The following is a 14933-nucleotide window of genomic DNA, read 5'->3' on the forward strand; positions in this document are numbered from 1 at the left end:
TGACTGAGGGAGCAGGGCTTGCGAGCACACAAGATGGCAGGGTTGAGAACCCAATGGAGGACTTGGCTGGAGGGAAAAAGACAAACGCTGCTGCTTTTGCAATGGCCAAGATTGTAGAGGTACAAATCTATCTACATGGAGAAAGGTAAGAAAGTAAGATTTCTAGCTGAGGGCCACACTTCCTCTGGAGGCGGAGGCAAGGCCACCTCTGTGGGATGCTGAATTTTAAGAGAGCGATGAACTTTAGGAAGAGCCACAGTGAGGAAGGGGCAAGGGCACTGACTAGGGACAGTATGAGGAGTGCTGAGCCATCCAGTGAGGGGGCCAGTGAGGGTGTCACCTGGAGAAGGCAACTGAATGGAGTGACCCAGGGCCAGGCATGTGGGGATTTGCAGAGAAGGACCAGGTGAGGGTCTTGAGAGTGCTGGGGAGGAGAGTGGTTGTAGGAAGGTTGGCCAAACTAGGAAAGGGAGAAAGAAGCCCAGGGACTGGAGGTGTCATTGAGGCAGGGGAGCTGGATTAAGAAGAATAAGAAAAGAGCTGAATAGATCTCAAGTCTTAGTCTGAAATGTTGGCATTTATGATTTTAGAGGCAGAGGAGTTCCAGATGGTTGTGGCCATGGGAGGGGGCAGCAGAAATGTCACTGGACATGAGGTGTTCTGGAAGAGGCCGAGCTCTTCTAGGCAGCCAAGGGTTTTTTTCCTCTTTAAAAGAGCGTCTTAGTCCATTCAGGCTGCTATAACAAAATACCACAGACTGGGTAGCTTATAAACAACAGAAATTTATCTCTCACAGTTCTGGAGGCTGGAAGTCCAAGATCAGGGTGTCAGCATGGTCACGTTCTGGTCAGGGCCCTCTTCCTAGTTCATAGCTGTTGGCGTCTCACTGTGTCCTCACATGGTGGAAGGGGGGTTCTTTTTTTATAAGAACACTGATCCCATTCATGAGGTCTCCACTCTCATGACCTAAGTACCTCCCAAAGGCCCTATGTCCTAATATCATCATATTTGGGGGTTAGGATTTCAACAAAGAATTTGAGGGGACACAAACATTCAGACCATAGCAAAGGGTATATGTAGGGGATGGGACAGGCAGGGAGAGGATGAGATCTCGGCAACACATTGTGTGATTTTTCGTCAAAGAACCCATCACGGGGGGCAGTAGTTTCTTTAGAGTGGTGGAATTAATTTAGTCATTTAGACGTTTATTAAGCTATCTGCCATGTGCCATAACATACGCTAGGCGCTGATATGAGAGGCAGAAGAGAAGAATCCTCTTCCTGGTTTGTCCCCCAATAAGCCCAGGATCCCTGGGGTCCTTCTTTTGTGTGCATGAGAGGGTCATGAGGAAATGGACTCCCAAATGACCTCATAGGGCATTGGCGCAGGAACTCAGGGCCACCCTCAGCCCAGGAGAAGTAAAGAGGAGGAAAACCCAGAGCTTCTGGCTTTTCCAGAGAGAGCCAGGTTTAGAAAAGAAGATTGTCTCCCACTTCCCGTCACAGCCTCAGTGCTTCTGTACACCACAGTTCTATGTACGTCATGGGCCCGTCAGGCCTTGTGAAGGGACCGAGCCGGCAACCGGAACTAGCCAGGTATGGCAGCTTCCTGGGGCCCCGTCTGTGCCTTTCTGCCATCCGTGTTCACTGTCTGCCAGCAAAGCCCCCGCTACCCAGCTGTGAGGCTCTGGTCTGGTCAGACCTTGATGCCCCTAGCAGAGCCTGGACCCCGAGGTTTCTTTTCTTGAAGGTTCCACTCCCTTACCCAGGACAGAGCCTCCTCTTGGCCACCCCCATGGCCCTCAGCCTGGCTCCAACAGGGCTGTGAATACAGTGATTGTTTCCCGTGGCTTCAGCTGCCTCTGAACACACTCCTGGACCATTTGGGGAGGAAAATACCCCAGGGCCCTGATCTGGCCTGGCTCAGCATTCAAGTTCTGCCAATCTTGGGTCTTAGAAAAGATGTCTTCCCTGCTTGGGGTCTGCCTCTGACTGAAGAGGGGCAGAATAGGCAGCCCGGTGGGGGCACACAGGCCTGGACTGGGGTCAAGGCTCAGTAAGCCCAGCCACCTCTTGTTCCGTTGCTCACATTTTAGGTTTTCCACAAGTCCTTGGTCCCTCTGACCTAGTTCTGATGTCTGTGTAAGTGGGAGGGTGTGTGTGTGTGTGTGTGTGTGTGTAGGTGCACGCGCGTCCACGCACACATACACAGGCTTTGCAGTGATCAGCCCTAAGGGTTGTACAAGCCTTCTGCCTCCCGAGCCCCAGGCCCACTGGAAGGCATTGTGGAGCTGTGTTTCCTTTGACCCTGGACAGCCCCTTTCCAGATCTTTTTCAGATGGCTCTCCTTGGGGTGTGGGGAGCTGCTGTCCCTAGGGGAAGGGCTCTCAGGGCCAGCATACCTGTGTCTCTGCCTCAAGGCCCAGCGGTATTTTAGTCATCCATGGGGTGGTAGGACAGCCAAGCAAGGCACTGGCTGCCAAAACGCTTGCGAATGTCCACCGAGGTCCTTCTGGAAAAGAGGGGTTGTTTCTGTCATGGGTTGGAACCATGTTCTCTGACTGGTGGGCATTAGTCAGGAAAGGGTGAGAGTCCCTGCTGGAACTGATCAAGTGGAGCCCAGGGCTTTCATAGCTAACACGTGGGACCAATAGATGCGGAGAGACAGGGTGGGAAAGGCAGGCTTGAGAATGAACTTGACTCTGGGCCTCTGTCTCCTCATATGTAATGTGGCCCTTAGGGGAGTGCCTTTGACCCCTCTCCTGACGGGTGGATGGTTAAAGCCAGGTGTGTCTCCTGTGTTGACCGGTGACCCACACTCTCCCTCAGCACTCACTTCTGTGCCTTCTGCTTAGCGTCGGGGAGATTCTCCTTCCAGTCTCCCGTTGGTCGTTCTGCTTGGCCAACCAGCCCTGTGGTGCTGGAGGCCTGGAGCCTCCCTCTAGGCCAAGAGAAGGGTGACCCCACTGAGACCTCTGGCTATTTTTTGGAGCATGAGAGGACAGATGGGGGTGGTTAAGAATGGTGCCAGCCTCACCTCAGTCAGTGGTCCTCAGTCAGACCGCTTTTTCCAATTAGGAGAGGGAGGAACGGATAGAGAGGAAGAATGGTAGAAGTAACACTGGGCTGGGAGACAGGAAAACTGGTTGTGTCCCAGGTGTGCCACTTATGACCAGACTGACCCTGGGTATCAGTGGCCCCAGCTGTAACATGTGGACCTGATAAGAGGACCTTCCAGCTCTTACTATGAATTTGTGATCAACCCTTGCTCAGGTTACCTTTGTACTCCCTGGCCTGAGCTGATACTCCCACACTAGGTCAGGCCCACCTGTGCATTTGGGTGGCTCTTGGGGGTGTGTATGTGTGTTCAAGTGTTGCTATGTACCTTTATGACTGTTCCTAGGTAGAGCCACCAAAGAGGGTAGCGCCATTGTCCCTGAGGTCCCGAGCAGTGGGAATGTGGGAACTTTACCAGTCTGCAAGGTCAGACCCAGGCCCAAGGCTCCTTAGCATTTTTGTGGCACTGGGAGTTTTAACATGAAAGGATGTCCTGAGCCTGGCCCAGCAGGCTGTAATGCCCCTTCCCCGAAGGTGCTGGGCCTGGGCTCAGTGCTTTGTCTGTCTGTCTGTCTGCCAGTACCCTATCCAGCTGCTCCCATGCGGTGGTGGCCTTGCTCTACCCCTTCTCCTGGCAGCACACCTTCATTCCTGTCCTCCCGGCCTCCATGATTGACATCGTCTGCTGTCCCACCCCCTTCCTGGTTGGTCTGCTCTCCAGCTCCCTCCCCAAACTGAAGGAGCTGCCTGTGGAGGAGGTGGGTCACCTGGGGAGCCAGCGGTGGGGAGGGGTGGATTGGTGTGGAGGAAGGAAGGGACAGAAGGAACAGAAACCCCCAGGAGGGATGGGGGTGGCACGGAGGCTGCTGGGATCTTCTCCTTTGTGTACCCAGCTCTTATCCTTTCTCCTTGGGAGGTCTTTCCCTGGCTGGAGTTATTCCTGTTATCTGACCCTGGGAATCCAGGAGGGCTGGAGGCCTGGGAAGGGCACTGCAGGGATTCGTATCCTGAATCACTGTCCCTCGTGACTCTTTCTCAGGCACTGATGGTGAATCTGGGGTCTGACCGATTCATCCGACAGGTAAGAGTGGGACGCTGCAGAGCATGGCCTGACCCAGGGTGGGTGCTTGTTTGATGCAGAGCACCCAGCACTGTCACACACACGACTCCACCTTCACAGCCTGATTGTTGAGCCCTCTGGGTTCCACATTCACAGGACAGACAAGGGTAGAAAGAAGCTGGTCTGAGAAGTCTTGACCTCAGCAGGATCTGCTGTTCTGGTCGGCATCATCAGCTTCTGGAAGGCAGTGTGGGTGTGTGAAGAACATGGCCTGGATCCAAAGGCTTGACCTCTGCCCTCTGCCCCCTTTGAGACACATGATCTTGAACAGGCCTCTGAACTTCTCTGAACCAGAATTCTCATCTCTAAAACACGCATGGTGATAACACCTGCCTTGAAATGTTGCTGGAGGATTATACATGACACACAGAATGCAGCGGAATGTAAAGGTTTGCAATCATTGTCAACTTCAAAAAGCCTCTGTTAGTGGTGGAAATCCTCCTGGCTCTCTATAAAGGAACACAACCCAATGCCGTAGCCTTTGGGAATGTAGTCTGTTACACACCACTGACAGAGCTACGACTCCTGGGTACGAAGCGTCACGATGCAGACACTGAACCAGAATACAGAGACAGGCACAACAGCCTCGCCTCACGCCTGAGACACAGGCTGGGCCACAGTCTCCCCTCCCCCAGCCAACCGTGCTTCCCCCCCTGGAGCCGAAGATGGAGGAACTGGGGAGACTTCATCGTGGTGCTGGGGTAGGAGCCCCTGTTGGTCCTGGGCAGTGAATGCCACCCGCTCCACCGCTTTTTATCTTTGTGACCTTGGACAAGTTTCTTAACCTCTCTCTGAGCCTCAGCTTCTCATCTTAAAATGAGGTTGATAATAGTATCAGGGTTCTTGGGAGAATGAAATGAGATGATATATTCAAGCTCTTCAAACAGGGCTGGCACAAAGTTAAGTGCTCAGTCAGTGTCACTGTGCGGTTTCCTTCTCCTGCAGATGGATGACGAGGACACGTTGTTACCTAGGAAGTTGCAGGCGGCTCTGGAGCAGGCTCTAGAGAGGAAGAATGAACTGATCTCCCAGGACTCTGACAGCGACTCCGATGATGGTGAGTGAGGCTTGCACCAGGCAGAATCAGTTCTGGTCCCAGACTCCCTCTGCTCTGGGCCTGGGCCTCATGGGGCTTGGACCCTGATTCTATGCACCAGACCCTTCTGGCTAGTGAAGCTCAGGTATAGGACCTTGGTCTCACTTTAGCCTAAAATTCTCTAGCCCCACTAGTGTGGTTCTAGGAGTTGTGGCTTGACTGGGTCTGAGGGGAGAGAAGTAGTGTAGTATTTTATCAGAGGGAGTTCAGAAACTTAGACAACATCGGGGCTGCTTCTAGGGTGGCCCAGGCTACAGAGCTACCTCTTGCCTCTAATTCTCTACCTCAGGAAGTTTGGGGAGAAAAACCCTAAAGACAGTTGGCAACCGCAAAGACTCTTCTTGCTGACAGGACACTAGTTATTCCTCCCTCTCAGGCCCTGCCTTGAGCCGCTGCAGGAGATGGAGGGAACTTCCTCTTCCTGTGAAGCCAGGGAAACCACCGAGCCTGAGGGTGTGTGGGGAGTGGCACTCTGGTCTCTAATCTCCATTCTCATTCATCCAGCAAGTATTCCCCAGCTTCCGTGTTCAGAGCACAGTTTCCGACCTCCTGGCTCAGGAGCTGGTTACAAGCCTGGGAGCACAAGAGCTAAGGTTTCAAGAACAGAGAAGTGGTTCTGGCTGGAGTTCCGTCGAGGAGAGGGAGACACCACCAGCTGGAGGCTGGGGATGCAGGCTCTTGACCTGAATCTCAAAGATTTTCTCTTCTCTTCCAGAATGTAATACCCTCAATGGGCTGGTGTCAGAGGTGTTTATCCGGTTCTTTGTGGAGACTGTTGGGCACTACTCCCTCTTCCTGACCCAGAGTGAGAAGGGGGAGAGGGCCTTTCAGCGAGAGGCCTTCCGCAAGTCTGTGGCCTCCAAAAGCATCCGCCGTTTTCTTGAAGTTTTTATGGAGTCTCAGATGTTTGCTGGCTTCATCCAAGACAGGGAGCTAAGAAAGTGTCGGGCAAAGGGTAAGGCCAGAAGAGCCTGGGGTGGGGGGTTCTGAGGGGATGTCAAGCGTCCTCCAACGTTTCTGCTACCGGCAGGGCTGAGTAGCCAGGCACTGGTGAGCTCCCATCGGGAAGCTCTTGAGTTATTAGCCAGGGCAGGCCTCCTAACATCCCTTTTCTTCTGAGAGAGACTGCCAAGGGCACTTTCTCCTCCTGCCCCAGTACGTGCATTCACGAGGCTGGGCACAGGCTGGGGCCACGTGGCAAGAGTGGGGCTTATCCCCACCTATCCCCGCATTCACAGGTCCTTCCTTACTCAGAGAAAAAGACCAGACTGTGCAGTTTAGGGAGTCCTGAGAATCCAGGGTTGAGAAAGCCCTTGAAGAGAACTGAGCTAGCTCTCTGTCTTAGGTTGGTGACAGTCTGCCCTCAGAGCACAAAGGTTATCTTATCTCTGTTATTTCATCAGCTCTGCTCACTCTAGGGCTTTTTCATCTCATCAAGACCTTTCTAACCTCAGGGTTATTATTTCTTCTGCCCACTAATACTGTCCATTTAGTGTAACAGACCTTTTGAAACAACATGGTAGAGTGGTCTAAAAGGAGCTGGAGAAGGTGTCCACTTGGGGGCAGCTCTGATACGAGGAGTGGCATCCTCGCCATAATGCAGCTCAGGAACGTGCACTGGGAGGCAAGGGGCTCTTGCCATCAGCAGTGAACACAGTGAGATGTCATTAATAATAGTTTTGATGAGCCAGTCTGAATTCTGGTAGGATGCTCTTAGAAGTTATAACTGCAGATCTTTGGTTTCCCCCTTTTTGGGATCTGTGCCCTTTGGTCCCCCTCCAGGAGGCCTCCCCTTCCCTCCCTCCTATGACTGTTCTCTTCCCTGTTCCTGTTTCTTCTCTTCCCCAGGCCTCTTTGAGCAGCGAGTGGAGCAGTATTTAGAGGAACTGCCAGACACTGAGCAGAGTGGAATGAACAAGTTTCTCCGCGGTTTGGGTAAGTAGATTTGTCACTAATGAGACATATTCAGCAAGAAGGGAGGGACTGGGGGAATCTGTACCCCAAACTACTCTAAACCAATGCCAGTGGGTATTTATATCGGGGCTGTAGACAGAACAGGAAGAGATCTCATAAAGCCTCACCTAGGTCAGGTCTTTCTGGGTGCATTTCTTCCTGAGTGAGCACAAGGGCCATTAGGACCAGTGAGCTCTCCTCGAGGCTATAAGGGGTCTACTACAAAAGTGGCAGCACCAGAGTGCCCTTCAAAGAGCTCAGCCAACTAAATCACAGAATCATAGCATGTCTCACTTTAAAAGGAAAATTGAGACCGAAGAAGTTAAATGGCTTGCCCAAAGCCATACATGATTAATACCAGTTCTCTAATTAGAGCTCTAGAGTGTTTTCACCATCCTGGATCATATCTAGCTGTAATCCAGTCTTTCTAATCCTTCTCTCCCACTGAGAGGGTCAGGGCTGTTGGAAGAGATGATACTGAAATGTTCTCACTCTTGCCCTCCTCTGGCCCACAGGCAACAAAATGAAGTTCCTCCACAAGAAGAATTAAGCCCCTTTCCCAGTAACAGAGTCCAGTGCCTTGCAGAGCCTGGAGCCTGGGGAGGGGCCCAGCCTTGGACCCTCTGGGCTGCTATGGCTGCTCTGCCCCCACAGACCCCACCCTCCAAGCCAGCCCACCTCTGCCTTCACAATATCCCAGGATACTGTTTGTAAATAATCTGCTGTAAGCTTTCTTATCTGTTTTTGTAACAAGCAAAGAGAATCCGGTAAATATTTGTATATTCCCAAGAGGCCGGGTGCTTTCCTGCCCTGCCCGAGCATGGATGAAGTTTTGCTGGGTGCTGGTGACTGGCCAATTATGTGCAGCTGACTGTCTCAGCCGAACCACTGATCTTCCCCTGGAGGCTCCTGGCCTGCCTGCCTAAGGCCCCTGCTGCCAGTCTCGGGCCCTGGAGAGCAGATGCTGTCTTGTTATGTACAGGACTATTTTTTTTAAATCTTAGAGTTTCTATTTTTTTCTAGTAGTCCCCCTCCCCTAATCCTCTGTTTTTTGAAAGGCAAAGGCCAATCGACCCCCATTTGCAGCATGGTACCAGGCTCTTGGGCCTGGCCTTCTCCTATTCTTCCCACCTTTGTGATGGTCAGTGAGTCATGGGAAGCCCACCCCCCAGCTCTGCTAGTGTTCTCTGGGCCCGGCTCCCACTCAGTGGTGGCCATGATGCGGTACAGGGCATCCCTCCTTCCCATCATCTACGGGTGTTCTCAATAAACAGTGTATAGTTGTTTGGGCCCAGAGCCCCATGTGTTTCTTGGCTTTATTATCTAGAGTTCTCTCTCCAGGGGGATGGGCTGAGGCAGGCCAATCAGGGATGAAACACCTTCATGCAGGGAACTGAGTACTTGATTTAATTAAGAGTTTAGCTTTAGTGTGGGTCACTGACCTCCCCTGAAATTGAGTTCTCTGGCCTGAGCTGTATGACTGCTCTTAGAAGATACCTAATCATTGCTCTAGCTCAGCTTCCCTCTCCAACAGCTAACTGTTCAGATTCTATGTGTTTCCAGTGATGGAGAGAATGTTCATTGCCCCTTGGCTCCACTATTAGGTGAATCTTGACATTTTCCTATTCAGTATGAAGCCCTTAAGACATCATTGGGTATCCTAACACTGGTGGAGTCAAGCCCAGCTAAAGCCAATCCAGGGCTTGCTTATAGCCCTGGCCCATTGTCTATGGCTCTTCCATGTCACTCTGTGAAGTTTTTTTACCATTGGAAGTGTAGGTGTGCATATAGAAAATTCTGCTATATTCCTTGGAAAAGCAAGGAGAGAAGCAAGGTGGGGAATATGGGTGGCTTAGGCTTTCCACTCACCCAAGGCCTTCACAGAGCTGAGACCTTGAAAATTTCCAGGATGAGGCATTAAGCTGGAAGTCTCTTCATTGGTATTGGCTTTGAGTTTGGTGGATTTGAATCATAGAGTGAAGTTTTCCTGTCCTTCTACCCTAGCCTGCTTGTTAAACAGGAGATGATCCCTTCCTGAATCCCCTTTCCTTCTTTTCCCCATCTCCACTGAGCCCTGCACAGGTCCCAACCTGTCCGTGGTTTGGGGTTGCTGTCTGTCTCATAAAGCAAAGTAGAGGGTTTGTCTTCTGGGAAGACAAATTCGTCTTCTCCTCTGAGAAAGCCTCTTACATAGTTGGGTTTGGCATCTTCCAGGAATAGGAGGGCAGGGATTGAGGCCTCATGAATCTGGGTTTTCAGCTGAGGTAGAGAGAGAAGACAGTGGTTATAACTGGGAAGTCCAGAGTAGGGTATCGTTACCTCCAGAACTTGTCACTGTTAACTCAGCCTGGGCTTCATGAGTCATAGAAGTGGATTCCTTAATAAAATAATAGTTTACAAAAGGTACTATTTCTTTCTCCTTTCCTCTCCCTCTTTTTTTTTTTAATTAATTAATTAATTAATTTATTTATTTATTTTTGGCTGTGTTGGGTCTTCGTTTCTGTGCGAGGGCTTTCTCTAGTTGTGGCAGGCGGGGGCCACTCTTCATCGTGGTGCACGGGCCTCTCACTATCGCGGCCTCTCCTGTTGCGGAGCACAGGCTCCAGATGCGCAGGCTCAGTAGCTGTGGCTCACGGGCCCAGTTGCTCCGCGGCATGTGGGATCTTCCCAGACCAGGGCTCGAACCCGTGTCCCCTGCATTGGCAGGCAGATTCTCAACCACTGCGCCACCAGGGAAGCCCTCCCTCTCTTTTTTAATGTGGCTCCACAGAATCCTCAGACATGTGATCAGATCACAAGATATATAGGTGTAAATTATTACTTTTAAACATCTGTAACTTTTATGTAGCTTTAAAATACACTGCATTTTAACCCTAGGGGTTCCCGCCTCCTCCCATGGCCACAGCTCTCATCCCAATCTAGAAAACTGATACTGGCACACAATGGCTTGGAATGGGCTGCAAGGGCCCATACAGTGACTGCTATGGGCGAGGCACAGAAGTCTCATCTGGAAGGTAGAGGAGGGTATGTCCAGGGGGCCTGGTTTGGGGTTGACAAAAAGTATTTAGGGCTTCTTTCCAAGTTCTGCTTTTACGTGATCTCTGGACACCTAAACTGATGGTTCTCAATCCTAGCAGATGCAACACTCTTCCTCTATAGCAAATACTGTTAACTCCCCCTTTTACTATCCTGAAATGAAATTCATAGATAATGTAACCTACCTAAACACATCTTAACTGTAATATAGTCTTAACCATAATATAAAAGGGGAAAAAAAAAGGAAAAGTATTTTGTCATAAAATAACATGTACTTAAATATGTGAATGCTTGGACACAACTGTATTAGAAGATATAATTAAGTCAGGTGCTTACACCTGTACACAATTACTGTGAATGCAACAGCTACACATGCAGAAAAGGTGTGTTGAATTAGCAACTCAGATTCTACTAAGTGGGTGTTAACCACTTGGTAAGAGAGTTTTCTGAAATGAACAATTTTGGGCAATATTCTAAACAAAACACATTTTGAGCTTCCCCTGATTTAAACAATAGTTGGAATCCTGGAAAACTGAGAAGTATTATGAAAACTGCAAAAAAAACCCAAAAACAAACACAAAAAACCAATAACACATCTTTTTGATTTTGATTGTGTGTAAAATGAAGGTAGGTTGTAAGCTAGGTTTTCCTTTGCTGTTTAGAGCAGCGGTCGCCAGCCTTTTTGGCACCAGGGACCGGTGTCACGGAAGACAGTTTTTCCAGGCAAGGGGTGGGGCTGGGGGGTTGTTCGGGCAGTAACGTGAGTGATGGGGAGCAGCAGAGGCAGCTTCACTCACTTGCCCACTGCTCCCCTCCTGCTGTACAGCCCAGTTCCTAACAGACCGTGGACCCCTGGTTTAGAATCAACCCATACATTGCAGGATATCAAGCATATCTGGTTGCTTCCCTTCCATAATTGTGACCAAAAATGCTCCCGTACCTTTACAAAATGCGCCCCAGCCCCCCGAGGATGGTGTCGCCACTACGAAAATAACGGTGCTTAGACAGTGCCTTTCTGGGAAATTGCTCAGGGGCAGCGCAATGCTGTTTCCTCTACCGGAAGTCCCAGTGCCTATAAACTGTCAGCCCTCCTCCATTTTGGAGTTAAGAAAGGCCCTGGGGTTTTCTCCAGTAATCAGTCTGGTAACTTTTAGAGCAGGGCAGATTGCGCCATTACATCTTTCTAAATGCTCTTTTCAGTAAATTACCATGCTATGGTAAACACAATGTTGAAATGAGAAGTATGGGCTTTTTAAAGGCAATATTTTGGAATGCTCTTGGAAAGCAACTGTGGTTCACATTGGATGGTATGTGGAATTAGGACCCCAAGAAAATTATTCTAATTATATCACAGATCAGTTTAAATTTTGTTAAAAATAATACCCTTCATTTTGCAAATAGACTTATAACTCACCTTGTACCCCAAAGGACTGATTTATAAGGATACATAAGTAGGGTATTTTTTTTTTAAACCAACTTTAAGTGGAAATGAAAGTAACATAAAAACTGGACTGCAAAACAGACCCAGAAATGAAACATACATTTAACCTATATTCTTCCTAGGGGCGACACACAAAATTAGTTTCTAGAGCCACACAATGTGGCATTCCAAAACATCTTGAATTTACTTGCCTATGGGGGTGGGTGTAATTTTAAAAGGTCATGAAGTTCTAGAATAAGAGAAAATATTACTTTGCAGCACTGACAAGCCACCATAACATTTTTTTTTTTTAAATTTATTTTATTTATTTTTGGCTGTGTTGGGTCTTCGTTTCTGTGCGAGGGCCTTCTCTAGTTGTGGCGAGCGGGGGCCACCCTTCATCGCGGTGCGCGGGCCTCTCACTGTCGCGGCCTCTCTTGTTGCGGAGCACAGGCTCCAGACGCGCAGGCTCAGTAGCTGTGGCTCACGGGCCCAGTTGCTCCGCGGCATGTGGGATCTTCCCAGACCAGCGCTCGAACCCGTGTCCCCTGCATTGGCAGGCAGACTCTCAACCACTGCGCCACCAGGGAAGTCCCCACCATAACTATTAAAGTTGTCTATTTAGTTTGTTTTTTAACGTGAAAGTAATATGCATTTGGTTAAGGAAGAAACTCAAACTGTACCAAAGCATACATCATCTTCCTCACCTCCCAAAACTCATGAGGAAATCCCTTCTGCGTTGTTCTTCCAGAACCTTCCCATGCACGTACAAGCTTTTTTTTTCTTTTTTTAATCCCAAAGTACCTCAAACACTCATTATCTTTTAACGGCAACGTAATCTGATATGGAAATTCCCATCTTGAAAGTGCATCGAAAGGCCACATCTCTTCTTCCGCGCGGCCAAGGCGGAAATTAAGTGCGGCGAGGCTGGCGACCTGGGCTTTCCACCCACCACGCCGCACTTGGACCCTGGCCGGGTTAAACCTCCCGCCTCATCCGCGTGCTACGGGCCCGGCCCCGCCCCTACCGGAAATGGTGGACCGGCGCCGATCATGCTTCCGGCCGTGGGGTGGGACAGAGATCAAAGTGACGCCGGAACCAGAACCTCACACCCTCCGGAAGTGGCTCAGGGGCGGGGAAGAGGAGAGCGGCTGTGCGGTGCGGACGGTTTGAGGGCGCCAAGGACGTCAGGCGGCAGGGACCAACGAGAGCGGCCGCTGGGGCGCCAGCCTCCTTAGGGCTCCAGCCGCCGGTATCCCGGTAACCTCCCGCCCCGCAGCGCAGGTAGGCGAGTGCTGCCTGCCTCCCGCCGGTGGCGCACGCTTTTGGCTGCTTTTCATCCCGGGCTGGCTGCTACTGGGCTAGTTAGTTAGCCATCGAATAGTAATGTTTATTTGAATTGAAAAGTTAAAATCCTATTTAGCTGGTTTTGACAATGAGGGCTTTTGCAAATTAATTATGTGGCGGACATTTCCCATAAATCGGAAGTTACAGCGGCAGCTCCGAGGTTTGAGTAACAATGTATTTAAAGCACATACATTATTAGGCTATATTATTAGGCTAGAAATATCCTTAGCAACTCAAGCTTATAGAAAATTTAGCCGTTAACCTGAGTTAGGGGGCACCTGCTCCCCCTACATGGGAGAATCTCATCAACACCGTGCACTTATCATCGGCCACTAAAGAGGCAGTGGCAGTATGGGTCTGTGCCTACCGGACAAGCTAATCAAAGCTTGACAGTCTCATGCATGAGCTTTTCCTATGCATTGGCTATATTTTGTATTTCAGCATTGGCACGTTTCACTCTCAGATGATTAATAGATATAAAATCAAAGCGTAAGTTTTGCCTTTGGTCCTATGAAAGATAAGCGCTTGCTCTAGGTCCGTGTCCTCCATTATCTTGGAACATGTTTGGCTTTTCACCAGTAACCCAGCTTCCTTTGGCAACAGTATTACCTGGGAGTAATCAGAGCATCTGCCCAGTTATTACCTGTAGATAATGGTGAGTGAGCAAGCCGGAACATGGCAGCTCACACAGATCAGTAGCTATACTCTCCAGGCTTGGAGATGGTATTTGAGGTATCCTCCCTATTCAGAATGGCTGTACTAGTGACTGACTTTCATATTTAGCATGCATGTCCAACAGCAGCACCTCCATATAGGATTGGGATGAGCATTATCCCATCCAGTTTCAGGATAGTTATGCTGGAAGGTTCTAACAATGAAACCTTGGAAGAAGCTAGCCATAAAGGGACTACTGACCACCTATCCTCCCCCTGAACCATATTTTGCTGCCAGCCCCACCCCAATTCAGTCACCAAGTCCTGTCTGTCCCTTCTGTCTTCCATCCTCATGGTCCCGCCTCCAGCCTTCTACTGTAGCCTTGTGCCTAAACTATAGCCGGGCCAGAATACCTGTTCGCTCCAGGCTCATCTCCCATAAAACACCTCCCAACTTGCCTAACCTTTCCAAACTGGGTTTCCTAAATGCATGTTTGCTCTTTCCTGTGTTTAAGACCACTTTCCCATTGACTGAATCACACCAAGGTTAACTGACTTGTCTGCTCGGGTAATAATGGTTCACTTACATGCTAGTTACTAAGAGCTAAACACAAAAATTTAGTAAATGCTTTCCATTTCACTTAATCCACACAATCCTCAAGTAGGTACGTTTACCTAAATTTAAAGATGAGAAAACTGGACTAAGCCTAAGTCACACAGCTATTAGGTTTAGATATAAATTTCAAATCCAGCCTGAATCTTAAGACACTGTATTTACATATTTCTGTACCTTCAGTGTCTAGAAGGCATCAAAGCTTCCCTATTATAAGTCCTCCAAAAGACATTAAGGGAAAACCGATTTTTACCTTTCTTCACCAGTATCAACAGAAGATGTAAATGATCCAGTTATTCGCTTATCCAACTGAGTGCCTTCCTGACATCTTTAACTCTCCATTATACAAATCAATTACATTTCCTCCCCTGTGCTTCCTTACATTTGACCATCCCCAATATCTTCTGAAGGCTGTCATGACAAATGAGTCTCACAGAAAGTCATAGTTCCCAGTCCATTTATGATCCCACAAAGCAATACAGAAACCACCCTCTACCAAACTAAACACGTAAGTAGAGTTTCAGTAGGTTTAAGTAAGTGCCATCTTAACTATTCTTTGGTCAGGGTTCTAGCCTGCAAGTTCTATTATGGGTCAAAAAACTTTCAAAAGCTTGGAAAACTATAGCAAATTATAATTTA

General features: G+C 49.2%; 1 protein-coding gene across 4 annotated transcripts in view; it reads left to right on the plus strand.

Moving 5' to 3' along the window:
* Positions 1-8522, plus strand: part of DENND2B (DENN domain containing 2B) — a 154463-nt gene extending 145941 nt beyond the window's left edge. For all 4 annotated transcript variants that reach the window (XM_057553982.1, XM_057553981.1, XM_007172807.2 and 1 more), the window contains 6 exons: positions 3637-3814; positions 4096-4137; positions 5122-5233; positions 5988-6227; positions 7121-7207; positions 7741-8522. In XM_057553982.1, coding sequence (XP_057409965.1) covers positions 3637-3814; positions 4096-4137; positions 5122-5233; positions 5988-6227; positions 7121-7207; positions 7741-7775 — 694 coding nt within the window. In that variant the 3' untranslated portion in view covers positions 7776-8522. The remainder of the gene's footprint in view (positions 1-3636; positions 3815-4095; positions 4138-5121; positions 5234-5987; positions 6228-7120; positions 7208-7740) is intronic.
* Positions 8523-14933: the final 6411 nt, after the last annotated feature.

This window comes from Balaenoptera acutorostrata, chromosome 9 (genome assembly GCF_949987535.1).
Source record: "Balaenoptera acutorostrata chromosome 9, mBalAcu1.1, whole genome shotgun sequence".
Lineage (NCBI taxonomy): Eukaryota > Metazoa > Chordata > Mammalia > Artiodactyla > Balaenopteridae > Balaenoptera > Balaenoptera acutorostrata.